This window comes from Rhinolophus hipposideros (genome assembly GCF_964194185.1).
Source record: "Rhinolophus hipposideros genome assembly, chromosome: 24".
Taxonomy (NCBI): domain Eukaryota; kingdom Metazoa; phylum Chordata; class Mammalia; order Chiroptera; family Rhinolophidae; genus Rhinolophus; species Rhinolophus hipposideros.
The window spans coordinates 3607552-3624138 of NC_138070.1; the positions used below are offsets into that span (position 1 = coordinate 3607552).

General features: G+C 56.1%; 1 protein-coding gene across 22 annotated transcripts in view; it reads left to right on the forward strand.

Annotated features, from left to right (window-relative positions):
- Positions 1 to 16587, forward strand: part of NCOR2 (nuclear receptor corepressor 2) — a 185070-nt gene that overhangs the window by 83389 nt on the left and 85094 nt on the right. For all 22 annotated transcript variants that reach the window (XM_081037413.1, XM_081037418.1, XM_081037431.1 and 19 more), the window contains 4 exons: positions 6434 to 6500; positions 11228 to 11400; positions 12465 to 12558; positions 14752 to 14930. In XM_081037413.1, coding sequence (XP_080893539.1) covers positions 6434 to 6500; positions 11228 to 11400; positions 12465 to 12558; positions 14752 to 14930 — 513 coding nt within the window. The remainder of the gene's footprint in view (positions 1 to 6433; positions 6501 to 11227; positions 11401 to 12464; positions 12559 to 14751; positions 14931 to 16587) is intronic.

The following is a 16587-nucleotide window of genomic DNA, read 5'->3' on the forward strand; positions in this document are numbered from 1 at the left end:
CGCCCGTGTCCCTCGTCCCCCTCGCCTCCTCTCAGGACCCCTCCCTCCTGTTGCCGTAATTGCTGCCAGGTGGGAGGTGATCCCTTCCCCAAGGACCTTGCCCTGTCACTTTAATTTCTCTGTGTCTGCTTGCCGGGGATGAGAGTTAAAGTTAATTTCACGCTTGACTTCCTGCTTCACTGGCAATTTCAGATGTGTTGAAGTCACCTGGACACACTTTGACTGCTCTCCCTCTGCCACCTGCCTCCTTGGGAGGTGTGGGGTGGCCACCGTTTGCGGGGGGTGGGGGGACTTGCTGTGGGATCTTAGCCCCAGGCCTCAGGAACGACTCAGACCTCAGCCTTGGGGAGCAGGAGAAGGGGTCGGGGGCAGCCCTGAGCAGCATAAGTGGGTGCTCCATGGAGGGAGGGGTCCCTTCTGCAGGACCTGCCTGAGCGCTCTCGGCTGAACTCACTGGCTTCATGAAGCCCACATGTGATGGGGAAAGGGTGTGGGGCTGAGGCACGGGTGACAATGACTGATCCTGTGGGTTCTGCTGTGGCCTCACTTGCCACACCCTCGCTTGGTGTTAGAGCCCAGGCCCCGGCCCTGTTCCTCTTGCCCCCTCATCCCCTTGGGGTCTGGAAAGCTGCTGGTTCCTGTGTGTTCTTCCCCTTTTTTCTTGTCCTGCAGCCTGATTTCTTCCCCTTACTGCCTCCTGTGGCGGCTGGCTGATTGGAGCCATTAGCCCAGAGGGCTGTGCAGATGGAAAGGATGCTTGGGACCCAGGTTACTGGGTCACTTAACATCCCTGAACCTCCAAGCAAGACGTCTTTATGGTCTTGCTTCGGAGGTTCAGAGATGTTAAGTGACTTCCCCAGGGTACACAGCCAAACTCCTAGGCCAGCCCCATCTATACACCCACCTTCTTTCCTCTCCTGGGTCTCCAGTCCGGGGTCTGTCCCTTGCTAGCCCGGTGACCTTGGCGAGTCATGTCACTTTGCTTGTCAGTAAGATGGTCTTGGAGCATCTATTTAGCATGGGAAAGAGCTTGGTGCCCAGTAAGCAGACTTCAAACTATCAGTCACCCCAATCTGACAGGCTCTTCCCAAGGCATTCAGGGTCCTGCACGAGCTGCCTCCATCTGACTCTTCCCTAGCAGCCAGGGGTCTGGCTCTGCCAGAACACCCCTCCTCACCTGCTCTGAATTCACCATCACCCCTTTCTCACCTGGAACCCAGCACTGTCCTCATTTTCCTCTGCCTGTCCCATTCCTCTGCTTTTCCCAAGCTTCACCTCAAACCTCCCTTCCTCCAGGAAGCCTCCCAGATTGCCACAAGTTATCCTTTTCCAGAACTGCATAGGTCCTGGGGCCATTTTCACTCAGGGCTTGGCTAGTTTCCTCAAACCTCTACAGTTTCCATTTCCTTATTGCTCCCTCCTGGCTCACATTTCTCCTTCCCAGTCCAGGTCAGAGGACGAGGCCTACAATCCCTCACAGGTTGTGCTTTTTACACCCCGACTTTCTCCAGGAGTCTGTAGATATCCTTTGCACCCTATAAATGCCTCGGCCAGCGAACTCATTATGTTGCTGGTTTATCAGCCCTTCCTGAGCCTTCTTGGAGATTGCATTCCTTATTTTTGCTGGACAAAAATCCCAGTAGAAAAGAAATGTCTCCAGTAAGCAAGCTATTTGCATCTCCACTACCAAAACACTTCTTGGTTCAAAATAAACACTTAAAAAATGTTTGCTGGAAGGATGTTGAACAAGTGGATACCCCCTGCCAGATGTGGAGGGGATTGCAAACCCGGATGTCAGCCTCCAGGGGCGGGAAGGGGAGTAGAGTGGAGAGGGTGGCTGTGAGGCAGTGGGGAGTGGTGGGGAGTGGTGGGGACTCGGTGAATGGTGAGCTCGTGGCCCTTTTCAAGGGGCCGTAGGCCTCACTTACCAGAGTATGGCCAGACTGCCTGATGTTTTCAGAGAAGCTGTCAGTTCAGCTTTTTGTGCACTAGCTTCTGGTTTTCAATGCGGGCAACAAATCCAGAGTTTTCAAAAAGCACAGTCCAAGCCCAACACTGGCACGCACTGGCTCTGGTAGGTGGACTGCACCGGTTTGCAACCTATGGACATTTGTCCCCTTTGGCAGGAAGCAGATGCCTCTGGGTGTCAGGCTTGGTAGAGGCCTTGGCAGGAAACCCGGGTCAGCCAGGGAGATGTCACGCCCTGAGTTGCCGAGGTGAACGCAGGCAGCTGCCCCACGAGACTTTGTCCTCACCCAGCCCTTTCCAGCTCTCAGCCATAGCGCCGCTATCTGCCGAAGACCACTGTGCGCTGTGTTAGTGTCCCGGGGCTGCTGGGACGACCACCACAGACTGGGGGGGGGGGAGCGACAACAGCAGCAGCTTTTTTTCACGGCTCAGGGGGTCGGTGGTCGGAGATGAGGTGTGGGCAGGCTCTAGTGGACGCTCCTTCCTGCCTCTCGGCTCGCGGTGCTTGCTGGCCAGCGCGGCATTTCTCAGCGTGTGATCACACAGCCTTCGTGTCCTTTCATGTAGTCTTTGGTCCGTGTGCCCAATTGGGTCTGTCTCCATGGCCCAACTTCCCCTTTTTAAAAGGACGCCAGCCATCTGGGGCTAGGGCCGCCCTCATGACCTCATTCTAACTCGATGACCGCTGTACCCAATGTGCAAATCCCAGGGCACATGCTGAGGGTCTGGGGGTCAGGACTCCAGCCTCTTTTCTGGGGGGAGGGACACATTTCAACCCATAATACACACCAAGCCCCCTGCAAGCTGCAAAGTAAATTATATTTGACTTTCATACGACATTTCAGGATTTCCTATGTATTTCCCATCCCAGCTCTGGAATCAGCTGCCCTTCTCTTTTTCACTATTTGTTTTAAGATAGCTGAATTTCCCAAAGTGTTGCAAACATGGTACAGAGAATGTGTCGTGTGCCCTTCACCCAGTGCCCCCCTGAGGCAGACATCTTACACGTGCGGCATACTTCTCAGAGCCTTGAGAGTGGCCGTGACACGATACCGTCAGCTAAAGCAGTTTTCCCAGTTTTTTCACGAATGTGTTTCTTGGTCCAAGATCAGATCCAGGTCCCCACGCTGCACTCTGTCCTCGTGTCCCCTCAGTCTCCAGTCTGTCAGCTTGTCAGCCTTCCCTTGGTTTTCCTGACCCGGACACTTTTGAAGAGTGCCAGTCAGGGATTTTGTAGAATGGCCCTTGGTTTGGGTTGGGCTGATGTTTCCTCATGAGGAGGCTGGGCTTGTGGACTTGGGGGAGACCCGCAGAGGTGAGGGAGGGCCTCCCCATCACACCCGTCCCCCGTCCTGTCCGGGTCCCTCACACCCACTGACTGGTGGTGTTCGCCTTGCTCCCTCGCTCAGGATGGTGTCAGCTGTGTGTCTGCTCTGTCCCACAGCTGTCTGTCCTTCCGTCCCTGCTTTAGAGGCAAGTTGCCACGTCCCACTACTGTCAAGGGCAGGGGAGCCCACCCAGCTCCACCTCCTGGAGGAGAAAGAGGCGAGAATTTGTGGGTGTGAGGTAAACATCTGGGGGAGCTGCTGTGAGGCTGTGCAAATTCCTGTTTCTGCTCCAAGCTTTGCCGACTCATTGACCATTCCTACGCCAACAGACCTGGCCGGAGCCGCTAGCTCTAACGGCGATTTTCTGTTTCCCTCCTTCCTCCTACGTTGATTAATTCGAATTCTGTAAGGAACACTCCTTCCTTCTCCATCTATTTATTTATTCAACCATTTATTTATATCAGTGTGGACTCACATATATTTGTTTTTTCCTTGGGTTATAATCTAGCGTTATTTATTTTGCCGCTCAAATTGTTCCCGCTTTGGCAGTCGGGAACTCTTTCGGGTTGGGTCCTGTGTTCTTCTGATCTTTTTTCTTTCCAGCACTTTTTTACTTAAGGGTGTTCTGGGCACATTGTATGTATTTCCCATCCCAGCTCTGGAATCAGCCGTTCCTGCAGGAGAAATGGCCCCTTTTATTGGAATATGGTGCTGAGAAGTAAGACCTTGGGACTGCTGGGCCCTTGTTGCTTCTTGCCCTTTTCAGCTGTCCATCTTTTTTTAAATCCAAATTCTTTACTGTGTTGAAACCCACATGGCCCTGCCTGGAGTGCCCTTCCCTCCAGATCTTTCCCCATCCGGGTCCGTCGGGTGATCTGGAGCTCATCTCTCACAGACTTGTCTGCACCACTGAATCTAAAATAGCTCCCCCCCACCCAGTCACGACCTACCACCCCATTTACGTTCCCACGTCCAGGATTATTTTGATTACCTTGCTTATTGTCAGGGTGACCTTCCTAAGTGACACTTCCATGAGGGCCGGGGCTTCACCTGTCTTGTGTCCCCAGTGCCTAGAACAGTGCCTGGCACATAGTAGGTGCTCAGTATACATTTGTTGACTGACCAAGGAGATGAATGTAGAATGCGATTGCTTCCCATTTTTTGGATGAGGAAGTTGAGGCTGAGAGAGATCTTCTGAGATCTGGTCAGAGACTCCGTGTGGTGTGGTTCTGGTCTCAGCCTGTGTGACTGAGGATCCCTGTGCCTGCCCTGACCAGGACAGGGGTGGCTGCTGTAAGCAGTGTGGCCTCTAGGTGGGGAGGTCCTGACTGATGCGAGGCCAGAATGACCCTGGGAGCCATGAATGGGTGTGGCTCTTCCTTGTGGGGGCCCGGGAAGCAGACAGGGCTCTGAGCCCCACTGGGTTCATGGGGGTTCCAGTGAGGCACCACTGCCCACGTGCTCACTGCGGCCTTTCCCTCCTAATTTAGAAGGAATGTGCAGGCCCGTTAGTGTTTCGGATGTAAGACCAGGAAGTGAAGACCCTACCTACCTGCTGGAAGTCAGTGTGGGGCCTGGGGGTCAGAGTGGGTGTAGCAGGCAGGCCCAGGGCACGCTCGTCCAGCCCAGGATAGAGGTAGGGGGCTGGGCCTGGCAGCGAGGCCTTCTGAGGCGAGGGTGTGTGTCTGCCCGGGGCATGCGGGCGGAGAGGGACTCTCCTTGGGGTCCCTTTGTCAGATTGATTCCAGGCCCTTCAGCGCCTGGGAGGTAGGTGTTGGGGGATCTTTGCTTGTCCATCAGGGCCTGGGGTGCCCCCCCAACCTTTGTCTTCCTCAGGTTGGGGTCCTGGGTGGCCCATGGGCCTGGTGCCTCCTAGGCTGGACGGGGTGTGGCTCCCTGTCAGCAATTTGTGAGATTTGTTTCTGGGTTAGACACTGTTGAGAATGTGAGGAAGCCGGGATGCCCCTTCCCAGGAAAGTTGATGTTGCAGCCACCCAGATCTGAGTGAGCAAGTTCAGGGGCTCAGCGGCTCCCCAGGCCTGTCTGGGACCCCACAGGCCCGGGGCAATCTGCTCGTGTTGGAGGTTGTGGGGAGGGGACCTCAGGTGTCTGGATGGTGGGGGGGTGTCTGCCACCCCTTCTGCATCGGGGTCGCCTCTGGGTCTCCTTTCTCCCTCTGTCACCCTTTCTTCAGAGCTTGTCTTTCTCTCTTTCTGCCTGTCTCCCCCATCTTTCCCATTCTCATGTTCCTCTGGGTCTCATCTCCCTCTGTCCCTCTCTGGATTCCTGTCCTCTCTTTGGATCTCATCTCATTCATCTCCTCTCTCTCCCTCTCCCCTGTTCTCTGGGTCTTCTCTCTGTCTCTCTTCCTCATCTTGGTCTGTGTCTCTGCCTCTCTCTCTCTCTCTCTCTCTCTCTCTCTCTCTCTCTCTCTCTCTCTCTCTCTCTCTCTCTCTCTCAACTGCTTACATCTTCCCCAGGGAGCACCCACTGCCATCTGAGCCCCAGTGCTGGGTGTAGCCCCTTGGTCGAGCGCCCTGATGCCCAGAGAGGGGCCCAGCCTGCTGTGCTGGCTCCCACCAGCCTGTTGCTGTTCTGCCTGTGTCACCCCCACTGCTGCGGCAGAGGTGCCTGGAGGCCAGAGCACAGAGCTTGGTGGGCGCCAGCCTGAGGGACACCACGCCAGACCCCGAGACCCCGCCTGTTTGCAGCTGCAGGTGTGGGGTCTTGGTCTCCCGGACTACGTTCCTAGTCTGAGGCTGTGGATGTGTCTCTGTGGCCAGTTTTCCACAGCACGTGTGGCTCACGGGCCGAGGGGATCCTGTGTGTGTGTGGGGGTGATGGCAGGTCCAGGTGAGGGCAGGAGGGCACAGATACCTCGTCCCCCTTCAGAGTCCCATTCCCTGTAGACCATGCTCAGTCTGATTGTGGGTGGGGCACTTTGGGGTTGTGGGCAGAGGAAGACGTACACTGGCAGTTGCTGGCTTGCTCTGCGGGGTTCCGGGTGTGTCCTGTCTCCCCAAGAACCAGTAATGGGCCAACACAGGCCTGGCTCTCAGGAGCAGCTCAGGACAGAAGGGAGGCCGGAGCCCCGCAATGCTGACCCGCCCCGCTTGCTGTTTCTCCTTCCCGCGTAGAAACCAGGCGATGCGGAAAAAGTTAATCTTGTACTTCAAGAGGAGGAATCACGCTCGGAAACAATGGGTAAGTCCCCCCGCGGCCCCCACCCTGGAACCTCATCCTCGCCCCTGTGGTCCAGGCTTGAGAGCCCGAGACCCGCCGGGACCCCTTGGTTCTGCAGCTGTCTCATTCCTGAGTGTCGAGGCTCTGAAGAAACGCCAAGGACAGTGAGACAAACGGGGAGAGAGCAGCTGCTCAGTGAGGCCCGGGGCTTGCCTTTGGCTGCCCCAGGGAGGTCCGGGAGTGGGCTGGGCCCAGAACTTTGCCGCTGCTTTCCCAACCTACACAGGAAGATGGCAGAATGTTGGCTGGGAAAACTGGTTCCTTGTCAGAGGACCTGTTGGGCTTTCATACGCAGAAAGAGAGGTTTGTTGTAAGAGGTGGAGGACAAGGGGGTGCTGGGTGGTGGCGATGCAGGGGGCTGCCTTGGGAATGAGGCTTTCCCAGTGGTCAGCAGCTGTGTCAACATGTCAGGATGCCCGCTCCTGCATACAACCAGGTGGGCATGTGTTGAGGGGACACATGCAGCTGTGGCTCAGTGTAGCTGTTTACATTGTGGGGCCAAGTGATGAAGGGGTAGCTACCCGTTGGTATTCTCTCAGCTGTGAGGGGGAAAGGAGCCGGTTCAGATGGGCTTAAACAGTAAGAGAACTTGTGTAGCTGAGAAAGTGCACTGGGTGGAGTTCAGGAGCAGTTTGATCGAGTTTTACCTTCATTTCTATGCAGTTTTTTTCAACTCTGTATGTTCGTGCATTGAGAGACTGGTTTCTCTGTGGGACCTGAATTCTTACGGCAGGTTTATACCATCTCACAAAAGCTCAGATGGGACAACTTGAGGGCCTGGGTCCCTCTGAGCCAGTTTCTGAACTCACCTTGCTCTTGACCCAGACCAGAGGAGTCCTTGGAGAGGACACTTTTGGCCCAGATGCTGAGTGTGTGGCACTCTGGACCCCAGGGGTGGGACGCGGTGGTGTGCTTCCCAGCCTTTCCTTTCTCAACTTCCTCAGACCCCTGGATTGACAGATGGTGACCATAGGCACTGGGCAGGGTGGATGGGATTCACGTACCTGGTCATCCCATCTTATTCATCGAGTTAAACATTTCCAAGAACCTGCTGGGGGCCTGGCACAGCGCCGAGCTGTGGTGAGCAGAGGGGTGGTGGTGGGGACCTCAGTACTGAGCTGGGGATGGCAAGAAAAGACCAGCCGTGTGAAGATCTGGAGATCGGAATGTCAGGCAGAGAGCCAGAAAGTGCAAAGGCACTGAGGCAGGAAGGTAGCAGGCAGGTGCATGAATGGGGGGCAGGGGAGAAGCTGCGACTGACGGGGGACCCTTGGGAGCCAGATCACCTAGAAATGTTTACCCACAACTAGGATGCAGCGTTTAGATTTTATTACAAACACAGTGGGATACTTAGTTTACTTTTAATAAATGTATTCTTAATAAAGAATGCAAAGTCTTCATTATAAGAGTTGTCAGTCGTATAGGCAGTTTACCAGAATACTATGACCACCTATGTACCCTGTTGTCCTGCCTGGGGGTGGGGGGGGTCCGATTTACATTTTAAAAGGATCCCTGTGGCTGACTAGGTAGAGTTGGGGTGGGTATAAGTTCTTAAGAAGGGGGGGGGGTTCCCTTAAGCTGGTGGAGGGGAGATCAGCTCGTTTAAAGACAGAGGAACTGGAGACTGCTAAGAAATGCCAGGTGGCCCTTGTGAAAATGAATTCAGAAACCACAGAATTCACAGAAGCTGCTACAGGAGGGCGTATGGAATGATCTGGTTCCTGTTCTTATATGATGGGCCCAAAACCTCTGACTGCATGTGGTTTCAGCAAGGCCTGGGAGGGGGCTTGGCCAGGATGGCCCCCAGGCCTCAGCTGCATGGCCCACCCAGCGTCCAGGACTCCTGCAGCCTGAGCTATGGGCAGGACAGGCTGGGAGAGCTCTCTCCTCATCACCCTCATCCATCACCAGATGTGTGGAGAGGAGGCTGGATCCCCCATTCTCAGGATAGCCAGTGGGAGAGCATTCTTGGGGCTCTGCCATCCCGTCCTGCTGAGCCCTGCGAAAGGCCTTTGTGGGAGGCTGCAGGTTCCGTGCAGGTCTGGGGGACGCTGGGCTCCAGCCACCCTCCCTTGGCCTGAGGCCACCTTCCCTGTTTCTCATTGTCTCCCAGACACAGAGCTGTGTTACACTCCACCTGGCAGGGCAGGAGGGGGTTCAGATCCTGGCCTTGCTGGGTGACCGGGGCAAATCATTTAACTCCTGGCCTCAGTTTCGTCTTCTGTTCACTGGGGATAATAGGAACACCCACCTCATTGAGCTGCTGAGTGACAGGCTGCATACAGAAGGACCTCAAAACTGGCAGCTGCAAGCTGACCCTAAAATTCATACGGGATTGCAAGGGACCTGGATAGCCAAAACAATCCTGAAAACAACAACCAGGTTCGAAGACTTCCTTCCCGATTTCAGACATATCACAAAGCTACAGTTACCCCAACAGTGTGGTTGTGGTGTAAGAACAGACATGGAGATGAGTGGACTAGAACAGAGCTCAGAAACAAGCCCTCACATCTGCGGCCAGTTGGGTTTTGACAACAGGCCAAGTCCATTCAATGAGAAAGGACGGTCTCTTCAACAGATGGCACTAGGACAACTGGGCATCCACACACAAAAGAATGGAGTGGGACTCCCACCTCACAGATTTAACTCAGAATGAATCAGAGACCTCCATGCAAGAGCTAAAACCATAAAATTCCTGGGAAGAAAACCCCATAAGGGTGAATCTTCATGACCTTGGATCTGGCAATGGATTCTTGGGTGTGACACCAGAAACATGAATAACGAAGGAAAAGGTGCCCTGGACTTCACCAGAATAACTGTCCCCAGTCCCCAACTGTGATCTGGGCAAGGGGCCCTGAGTGCGGGGCCCCCAGCGCCACCTGTGCAGGGGACGGTCACTGCTTGTGTGGCTTTGGGTGAGTTCAGTCCATGGAAGGACTCAGCTCTGAGCCTGGCCATGTGACCCAGTAGCGCTCAGCCAGTGTCATGGTGGTGATGGTGGTGATGATGATGGAGAAGAATTCTGGCGGAGGGTGTGCGAGAGGCTCAGAGGGTGACTTGTCTTCTTTATACACACAAGCTGTGGTTGCAGGGGCACGGCGGCCCTGCTCGTGTGTGTGTGTGTGTGTGTGTGTGTGCGTGTGTGTGTGTGTGTGATCTGCTTCCTCCCCTGGCCAGTGGATCCCCCCTTGTGGAAGCCCCCACTGAGCAGTCACTGCTGCCCCAGGGGAGGGCGGTAGCCAGCCACCTGCAGTGCGTCGTCCCAGGGCACCCAGTGGGCTGACAGCACATCAGCGCAGTGGACACAGGCACATGCGACAGCAGGTGGCACTGTGGTCAGATGTGGAGGGGGACTTCTTTGTCCTGGGCTGTCCTGGGAGCTGCTCGGGTCTGCACCCAGTGCTTGGGGTTGGACAGCATGGCTGAATGTCCCCTCAGAGTCATTCCTGCCGTGTCCCTTTGCTCCACCACTCTCCATGAGGGTCCCAGACAGGCTGGCTCATCTTGTCACCACCCCACCAGCCCCTCTGTGGGTTGCTTGTCTTCAGCAGTAGCTGCATTACTTTCTTCTGCTTGTTTTTGGTTCACATTTTCTCACCTTTCCTTGTCTGACACTTCTCACTCGCACCCATCAGACTGAGGCCACTCTGGGGTGTTGAGAGGGCAGGGAGGGTCCTCATTCTGACAGCCTGGGCTGGCGTCCCTCGTGCCGATCCCTGTCCCTGGTGGGCAGCTTCCTTGGCACACTGCCGCAGCGTGTGTGGCCATTGTCTGTTACTGGAACCGTGTCTTGATCTCCAAGGGGTCTTTGAGCAGCCCACATACATGTGGGGCCCCTGGGAGCTGGTATCAAGTTTTCCTCCCCGATCAAAGCTTGCCTGACCACCCCTTGGGGACTGTCAGGCTGGTAGCTTTGCTGAGGACCAAGGTCAGAGGCTGAAACACAGGATGGGGTGGGGTGTCAGCACGGGGACCAGGAGGGGTTTTCTGACTGCTGAATTGTCGAGAAGGCGTTCAAGCGAGACTCCTAGACCATGCCATCTGTCCACCGCAGCTGTTAGAGATGGGGGGACGGTGTCTCATGGGCGGCCGGACGCTCCCCACCTGCTCGAGGTCCAGGTCACCTTGCAGACTCGCTAGCAAGGCAGCTAAGTTCTGGGCCAGGTGGGGTTCTTCTCTCCAAGGACGGAGAGTAGGTGGCACTGTGGTTTGACATAAAGAGGGACTTCCTTGTCTTGGATGGATGGCAGCTGGGTCTTCACACCCAACCCCCGGGCCTGGGGAGCACGGTTGAACCTGAGGCCGGGGATGAGGAGCTGTTCAGAAAGCGATACCTCTCGGAGGTCCACCTGGGCCCACCTGACACCCCGAGCCGCTCGGTCCAACATAGCTCCCTGCGATGACAGACATGGCCTCTGTGCACTGCTCACTGGGCGGTGGCCTTAGCCACGTGTGGTTATCGAGTACTAGAAATGTGGCGGGGGGACCAGGGATCTTAATTTTGTGTGATTTGAATTTAACTGCCACTTGTAGCTGGTGGCTTCCATATCCAACGAGGCCTTTCTCAGGGAAGGCCAGGTGGGGCGGCTGTTCCCCAGGGAGGGAGGTGACCAGGGCAGGGAGCCAGGGGGCTGCGTGTCCAGATTTAGGAGGGTGCCCCCCTTGAGCAGTGTCCCCCCACCCTCCAGGAACAGAAGTTCTGCCAGCGCTATGATCAGCTCATGGAAGCCTGGGAGAAGAAGGTGGAACGCATTGAGAACAACCCTCGGAGGCGGGCGAAAGAGAGCAAGGTGCGGGAGTACTACGAGAAGCAGTTCCCTGAGATCCGCAAGCAGCGGGAGCTGCAGGAGCGCATGCAAAGGTGAGCCCGGGCACCCGCCTCCCTCGGCCCCCTCCCTCCTCCCTCCTTCCCCCCTCGCTCCCTCCTTCTCTCTTTCCCTCTCTCCCCCTTTTTTCCCTCCCTCCCCCCCTCGGTCCCTCCCTCCCTCCTCCCTTCCCTTTCCTTGCCCCTCCCTCCCTCCCCCCTCTCTCCTCCCTCCCTTCCCTTCCCTCCCTCCTCCCTCCCTCCTCCAGACCTGCAGAGGAGCCTAGCAAGTGTGAAATAGGAAGTACAGCAGCGTCTCAAACTGGTGGCCTAGGGGCCACGTCAGGCCCTTGGATGTGTCATACAGAGCCTGCTTGGCCTGAACACTTACTTGAAACTGAAATGCATTTCAGCGAGCAAGCTCTCCTTCCACTGCCCTGGGCTGGTACCTACTTCGTTCACTTATGTGGCCCGCACGGCCCCTGAAGGCAGCTGACTTGAGATCCCTGGTGTGGATGTAAGGGGATAGGACCGCCTGGCTCCCATGAGGATTTTGGTCTCACATGGCGGCAGTGAGAACTGAGTGAGATTGAGCGTAGGCGTACTCAGCACACAGTAGGTGCTCGGTGATGTGTGGCTGGAGTTTTTGTTGTCCTGTTTTCTTTGGTTAGCAGATAAGATGCCGGCTCACGAGCACTGATCATATAGACTTCACTCTGTCCTGCACACTCAATGTCTCACAGAATGCCTCCTCCTGGCCCTGGGAGCTGGTGCCACTTCATGTCCACGTTACAGGGAGGAAACAGGCACAGGTCCACAGAGGCAGAGCTGGGACTTGAATGTGGATCTGTGTGGCTGGGCTTTTTGGGGGGCATCTTAGGAGAGAAGCAGCAGCTGAGCCCCCTGCTGTCTCTGGGTTCTGGCATTCCTGGGTGGGGGTCGGGGGCTCTCCCCCAGCCCTTGGCTTAGGACTGTCCCTGTGGGTGTGGGAGCCCTGGCCCCTCCCTGCGGCCCACACGCTGCCTCTGGGGAAGTTGTGGGCTCAGGTCTGTGCTGCAGGACTGGCCATGCGTCCTTGACTGCTGAGAGGCCGGTCCTGACCGTGTCCCTTTGCTTTGCAGCAGGGTGGGCCAACGGGGCAGCGGGCTCTCCATGTCAGCCGCCCGCAGCGAGCACGAGGTGTCCGAGATCATCGACGGCCTCTCGGAACAGGAGGTGAGTCCGTGGCCTCGACGCTCGCCCACCTGGCTGGTTGCAACCATGGGCTTGTGGCTGAAGTGTGGGCAGAACCAGCGCGGGATGTTGGGACACTGAGGGAGTAGCCATCACCTGTCTCCAGTCCTGAAGGACGCGCAGACGGGGTGTTCTGGGTCTGTCCAGGGAGGCCGCCGGGCAGGACCTGGCTCCATGATGACGCCATAGTGGGGAAGAAGCTGGGGATCAGTATCCCGGCCTCTCCCTTCTCCTGTCCCCCACCTTTTTTCAGTGCCTCTCATTGGCTTAGCCTAACTGCAAAGTAGAGGACGAGGGCTCGAGAGCTGTGGTTTCTAAGTCAGCCTCCTGGTACCTGGAACCTGGGCTGAGGGACAGTTCCTAACACAGCCGCTGCCCACCAGGCCGGGGCCTCCTATCAGGACTCCCAGCCCTGCCAGCTCAGGCGTCGCCTCTGTTTTCCCATGGGCGTCCCTGGGGTCACCTGGAGTTCAACCTGGGTGACCCTGACTGGTTGCTGGAACCCAGAGGTGTCCAGGAAGCAGAGAAAGAGGAGGTGTTTGCTCCTGGGGAAGGGCTGGTATTGGCCTGTCCCCTCCTGGTCAAGCATCTAATGTGCCAGACCCCCACCCCACACCCCCATTTTTCCAGCACCACAGTAGACATGAGGGAGCCTTCCGGGGCACATGTCCTCGCTTTGGGACGCTGGTCCAGATGGGACATACTGGAGCTCTAACTCAGTGCAATAGCCTCTAGCCACATGTGGCTATTCAAATTGAAATTTACTAGAATGAAATGAAAACCCCATGCCTCAGTGTCACGAGCCGCGTCTCGGGTGCCCAGTGGCTGCATGTAGGCAGTGTCTCCCACGCTGGGCGTGGCAGGTAGAATGCCCTGCTGGACAGCGCTGCTCTGGCTGCTGATTCTCCAGTGAGACAGATGGGAATCCTGGGGACAGGTGTCCGGCTGATTCAGTGTCCCTAGGTCCTGGCCACATGAGAATATAGCCACCGGCGTCCTTAGGTGTGGTGGGAACAACGTCCTGGGGAATGGGTGGCAGGGGAACTCAGGGCTGAAACTGCACCCCAGCAGCCTGGGCCGAACTGAGGCCCCCTGGGAGGGTGGGAAGGAGGGAACTGTCCAGAGGGCAGATGTTACCCATCCTCCTCTGGGGAGCTGCCAGCAGTCAGGCACAGGTCCCATGGAGAGAGGCAGGAAGGCAGCCGAGGGGCAGAGCCCATGACTGGCCTCGGGGTGTGCCGTCACCCGTCTCTCCAGCAGCTGGGGATTGAGGGTATTGGAGGGCTGCTGCCATGTTGGGGTGGCTCAGGCCTCCATGGGGTCCTTCTCCCAGCCAAGTCAGGCTGTACCCCCACCCCTTAGCTCCCTGTTCCTGTTGGGGGTGCTGGGCACTGAATGGAGAGATTGGATGTGGAAAGCTGGGAGGGAGCGAGCCTTTGAACTAGCTAACCTTGGCCTGGCTGGGCCCTCTCCTGCCTCTGGAAATGGGTAATTAATGGCCGGTAATGGGCTGCTCTGGAGATTTGGGGAGATGAGCCCAGCTGAGTGGCAGCTCAGAGCCTCTAACAGCCATCCCCATGCATTAGGAGCAAGCCCGCCCGATGTGTGCCGTGCTCAGGCGGGGCAGGGCCAGTCCCAGGTGGGCACGCATGGAGGAGCAGGGTGCCAGGGTATTGGGTGGGCGGCTGGGGAGGAAATGGTTGTGCAATGTCATCGGGCTCTCCCAGAGTGAGGTGGCCCTCCGCCCCGCCCCTGGCTGAATCCCAACAGCCAGGCCTGTCTCCTGAGCACGTTTGGCCCAGCTGCACTGAACACCTTCCCTGCAGTGTTTTATGGCGCTTGCATTTCCAAAGGGAAGATTCATTGCTCCCCTCTCACCGCAGATGGGGTGACTGCTGCTCTCTGCCTGATTTACAGCCCTGCCCACCATAAACCTGTCTGGGGCTGCCTTTAAATTCTGCCTGCCTCCAGCTTGGGCTATTATTATTTTTTCACTCATCATCCTCTTTCTCTCTGGTTTCACATTGTCCTACTCCTGCTCAGAACATTCGTTCCCTCCACATGTCACCTGGGTCCCCATCGCGGCAGGAACACCTCCCTTCCCCCACTGTGTCCCTGCCCCTCTCTCTCTGTCTGGCGTGCCCTCTGACCCCGTGCGTCCCCATTTCTCTCCAGAACCTGGAGAAGCAGATGCGCCAGCTGGCTGTGATCCCACCAATGCTGTACGACGCCGACCAGCAGCGTATCAAGTTCATCAACATGAACGGGCTCATGGACGACCCCATGAAGGTCTACAAAGACCGGCAGGTCATGAACATGTGGAGCGAGCAGGAGAAGGAGACCTTTCGGGAGAAGTGAGTCCCCTGTTGCTGGGGGGGCCTGGCCCGGCCACCACGAACCTCTCTGCCCTCCTCTGTCCTGAGCCCTGACAAGGGACGGCAAACTGGGTGGCTTACAACAACAGGAACGAATCATCTCAGTCCTGGAGGCCAGAGGTTCAAGGTCAAGGTGTCAGCAGGGTTGGTTCCTGCTAGAAGCCCTGAGGGAGAATCCGTTCTGTGCCTCTCTCCTGGCTTCATTTAGTTTCCGGCAGTCTTTGTCATTGGTTTATACCTGGATCACTTCATCTCCGCCTCTGTCTTCACATGTTTTATTTGCCCTGTGTGTTCTGTGTCTCTTCTTCCCTTCTTAGAAAGACACCAGTCACATTAGATTCAGGGCCACCCTACTCCTGTATGACCTCATCTTAACTCATTATGTCTGCAGAGAACGCATTTCCAAACCAAGTTTCATTTTTAGGTTCTGGGTGGACGTGCGTTTTGGGGGACACTATTCAAGGACAAAGTGTAAAGGCATCCCTATGTAAGACCCGGCGGTGTATATAGGAGGCAGGATCTTTGAGGCTGGGCTGCAGCCTTGGGCAGGGATGTGGCTGGCCGGTGGTTTTCGTTTTGCTTTGAAAGTGGCGATTTACTGAACACTCCATCCCAGACACTGTGCAAATGTTTTATGGGTTTTTGTGCATTTTTCCCTCATGTCTCAAAACAGCATTGCCAGGTGAGGAAACAGCCTCAGAGAGGTTAAGACATTTAACAGAGGCCACACAGCTTGCAAATGGTAGAGGCAGGATTCACACTCCCCCAGCTTAGGGGCAAGGGCTCAGCTGGAATGAGAGGCTTGTGGGGGAGGGAGGATGGAGCCAGGGAGCAGAGGGCTTTGGGAAGCAGAGGCAGGAGCTGGATGCTAAGAAGTAAACCTTGGGGCCTCTAAAGTGTAAGAGCAGAATGACTGAGTGTTTTGCAGGTAGGTGAGTGCGGAGCTGCCGGATAGAGAAAACCCTCTTCCCCGCTTACCAAACTGAAAATTTGTGTCCTAGGGACCACACCTAGGGCACAGAGTGTTTTCTTTGGGACCCCTGTGAGGCAGGAGGGTGGGTAACTGAGGCATGGACAGAAACCTCGCTCTTCCAGGAAGTGTATGGGAAACAGACTGTCTGCTTAGCTGCTGGCTTCCACATTGGGTTCCAATCCTGGAGAAGGTGGACAGTCTTCAAAAGAGACGAGGCTGGGCCTGGGAACAGCGCTGCCTTTCCAGGGTCGGGGGATGGGGCGATTCTGGGTCATGGGCCAGGCCCGGGCCTGTCAGCCAGTGCAGATACCAGGACTTGAAAATACAGGAGGAGCAATCGAAGAGCATCTCGGGTGGAAAATGATACCCTTTAGAATAGCTCTTGACTATGGAAATTTTAAAACTTACTTAGAAATAGAGGGGTGGTATACCAAGCCCTCAAGTATCCATAACACAGGTTTCAGCAGTTTCCCACAGGAAGTAGCTCTTTGGGGAGCAGTTCCTGTGGTGTGTTTGGGGTTTCAGCTCAAACAGAAAAGCCCAGTTCCTTGGTGGCTCCTGCTAGGTAGGTTCTCAGTCACAGACAGGATGGTTCCTCCATTGAATCAAGTCCTACGTAGAAGGTGTTACACAATGTTAAGCCAGTAAAATGACTGTGGAACA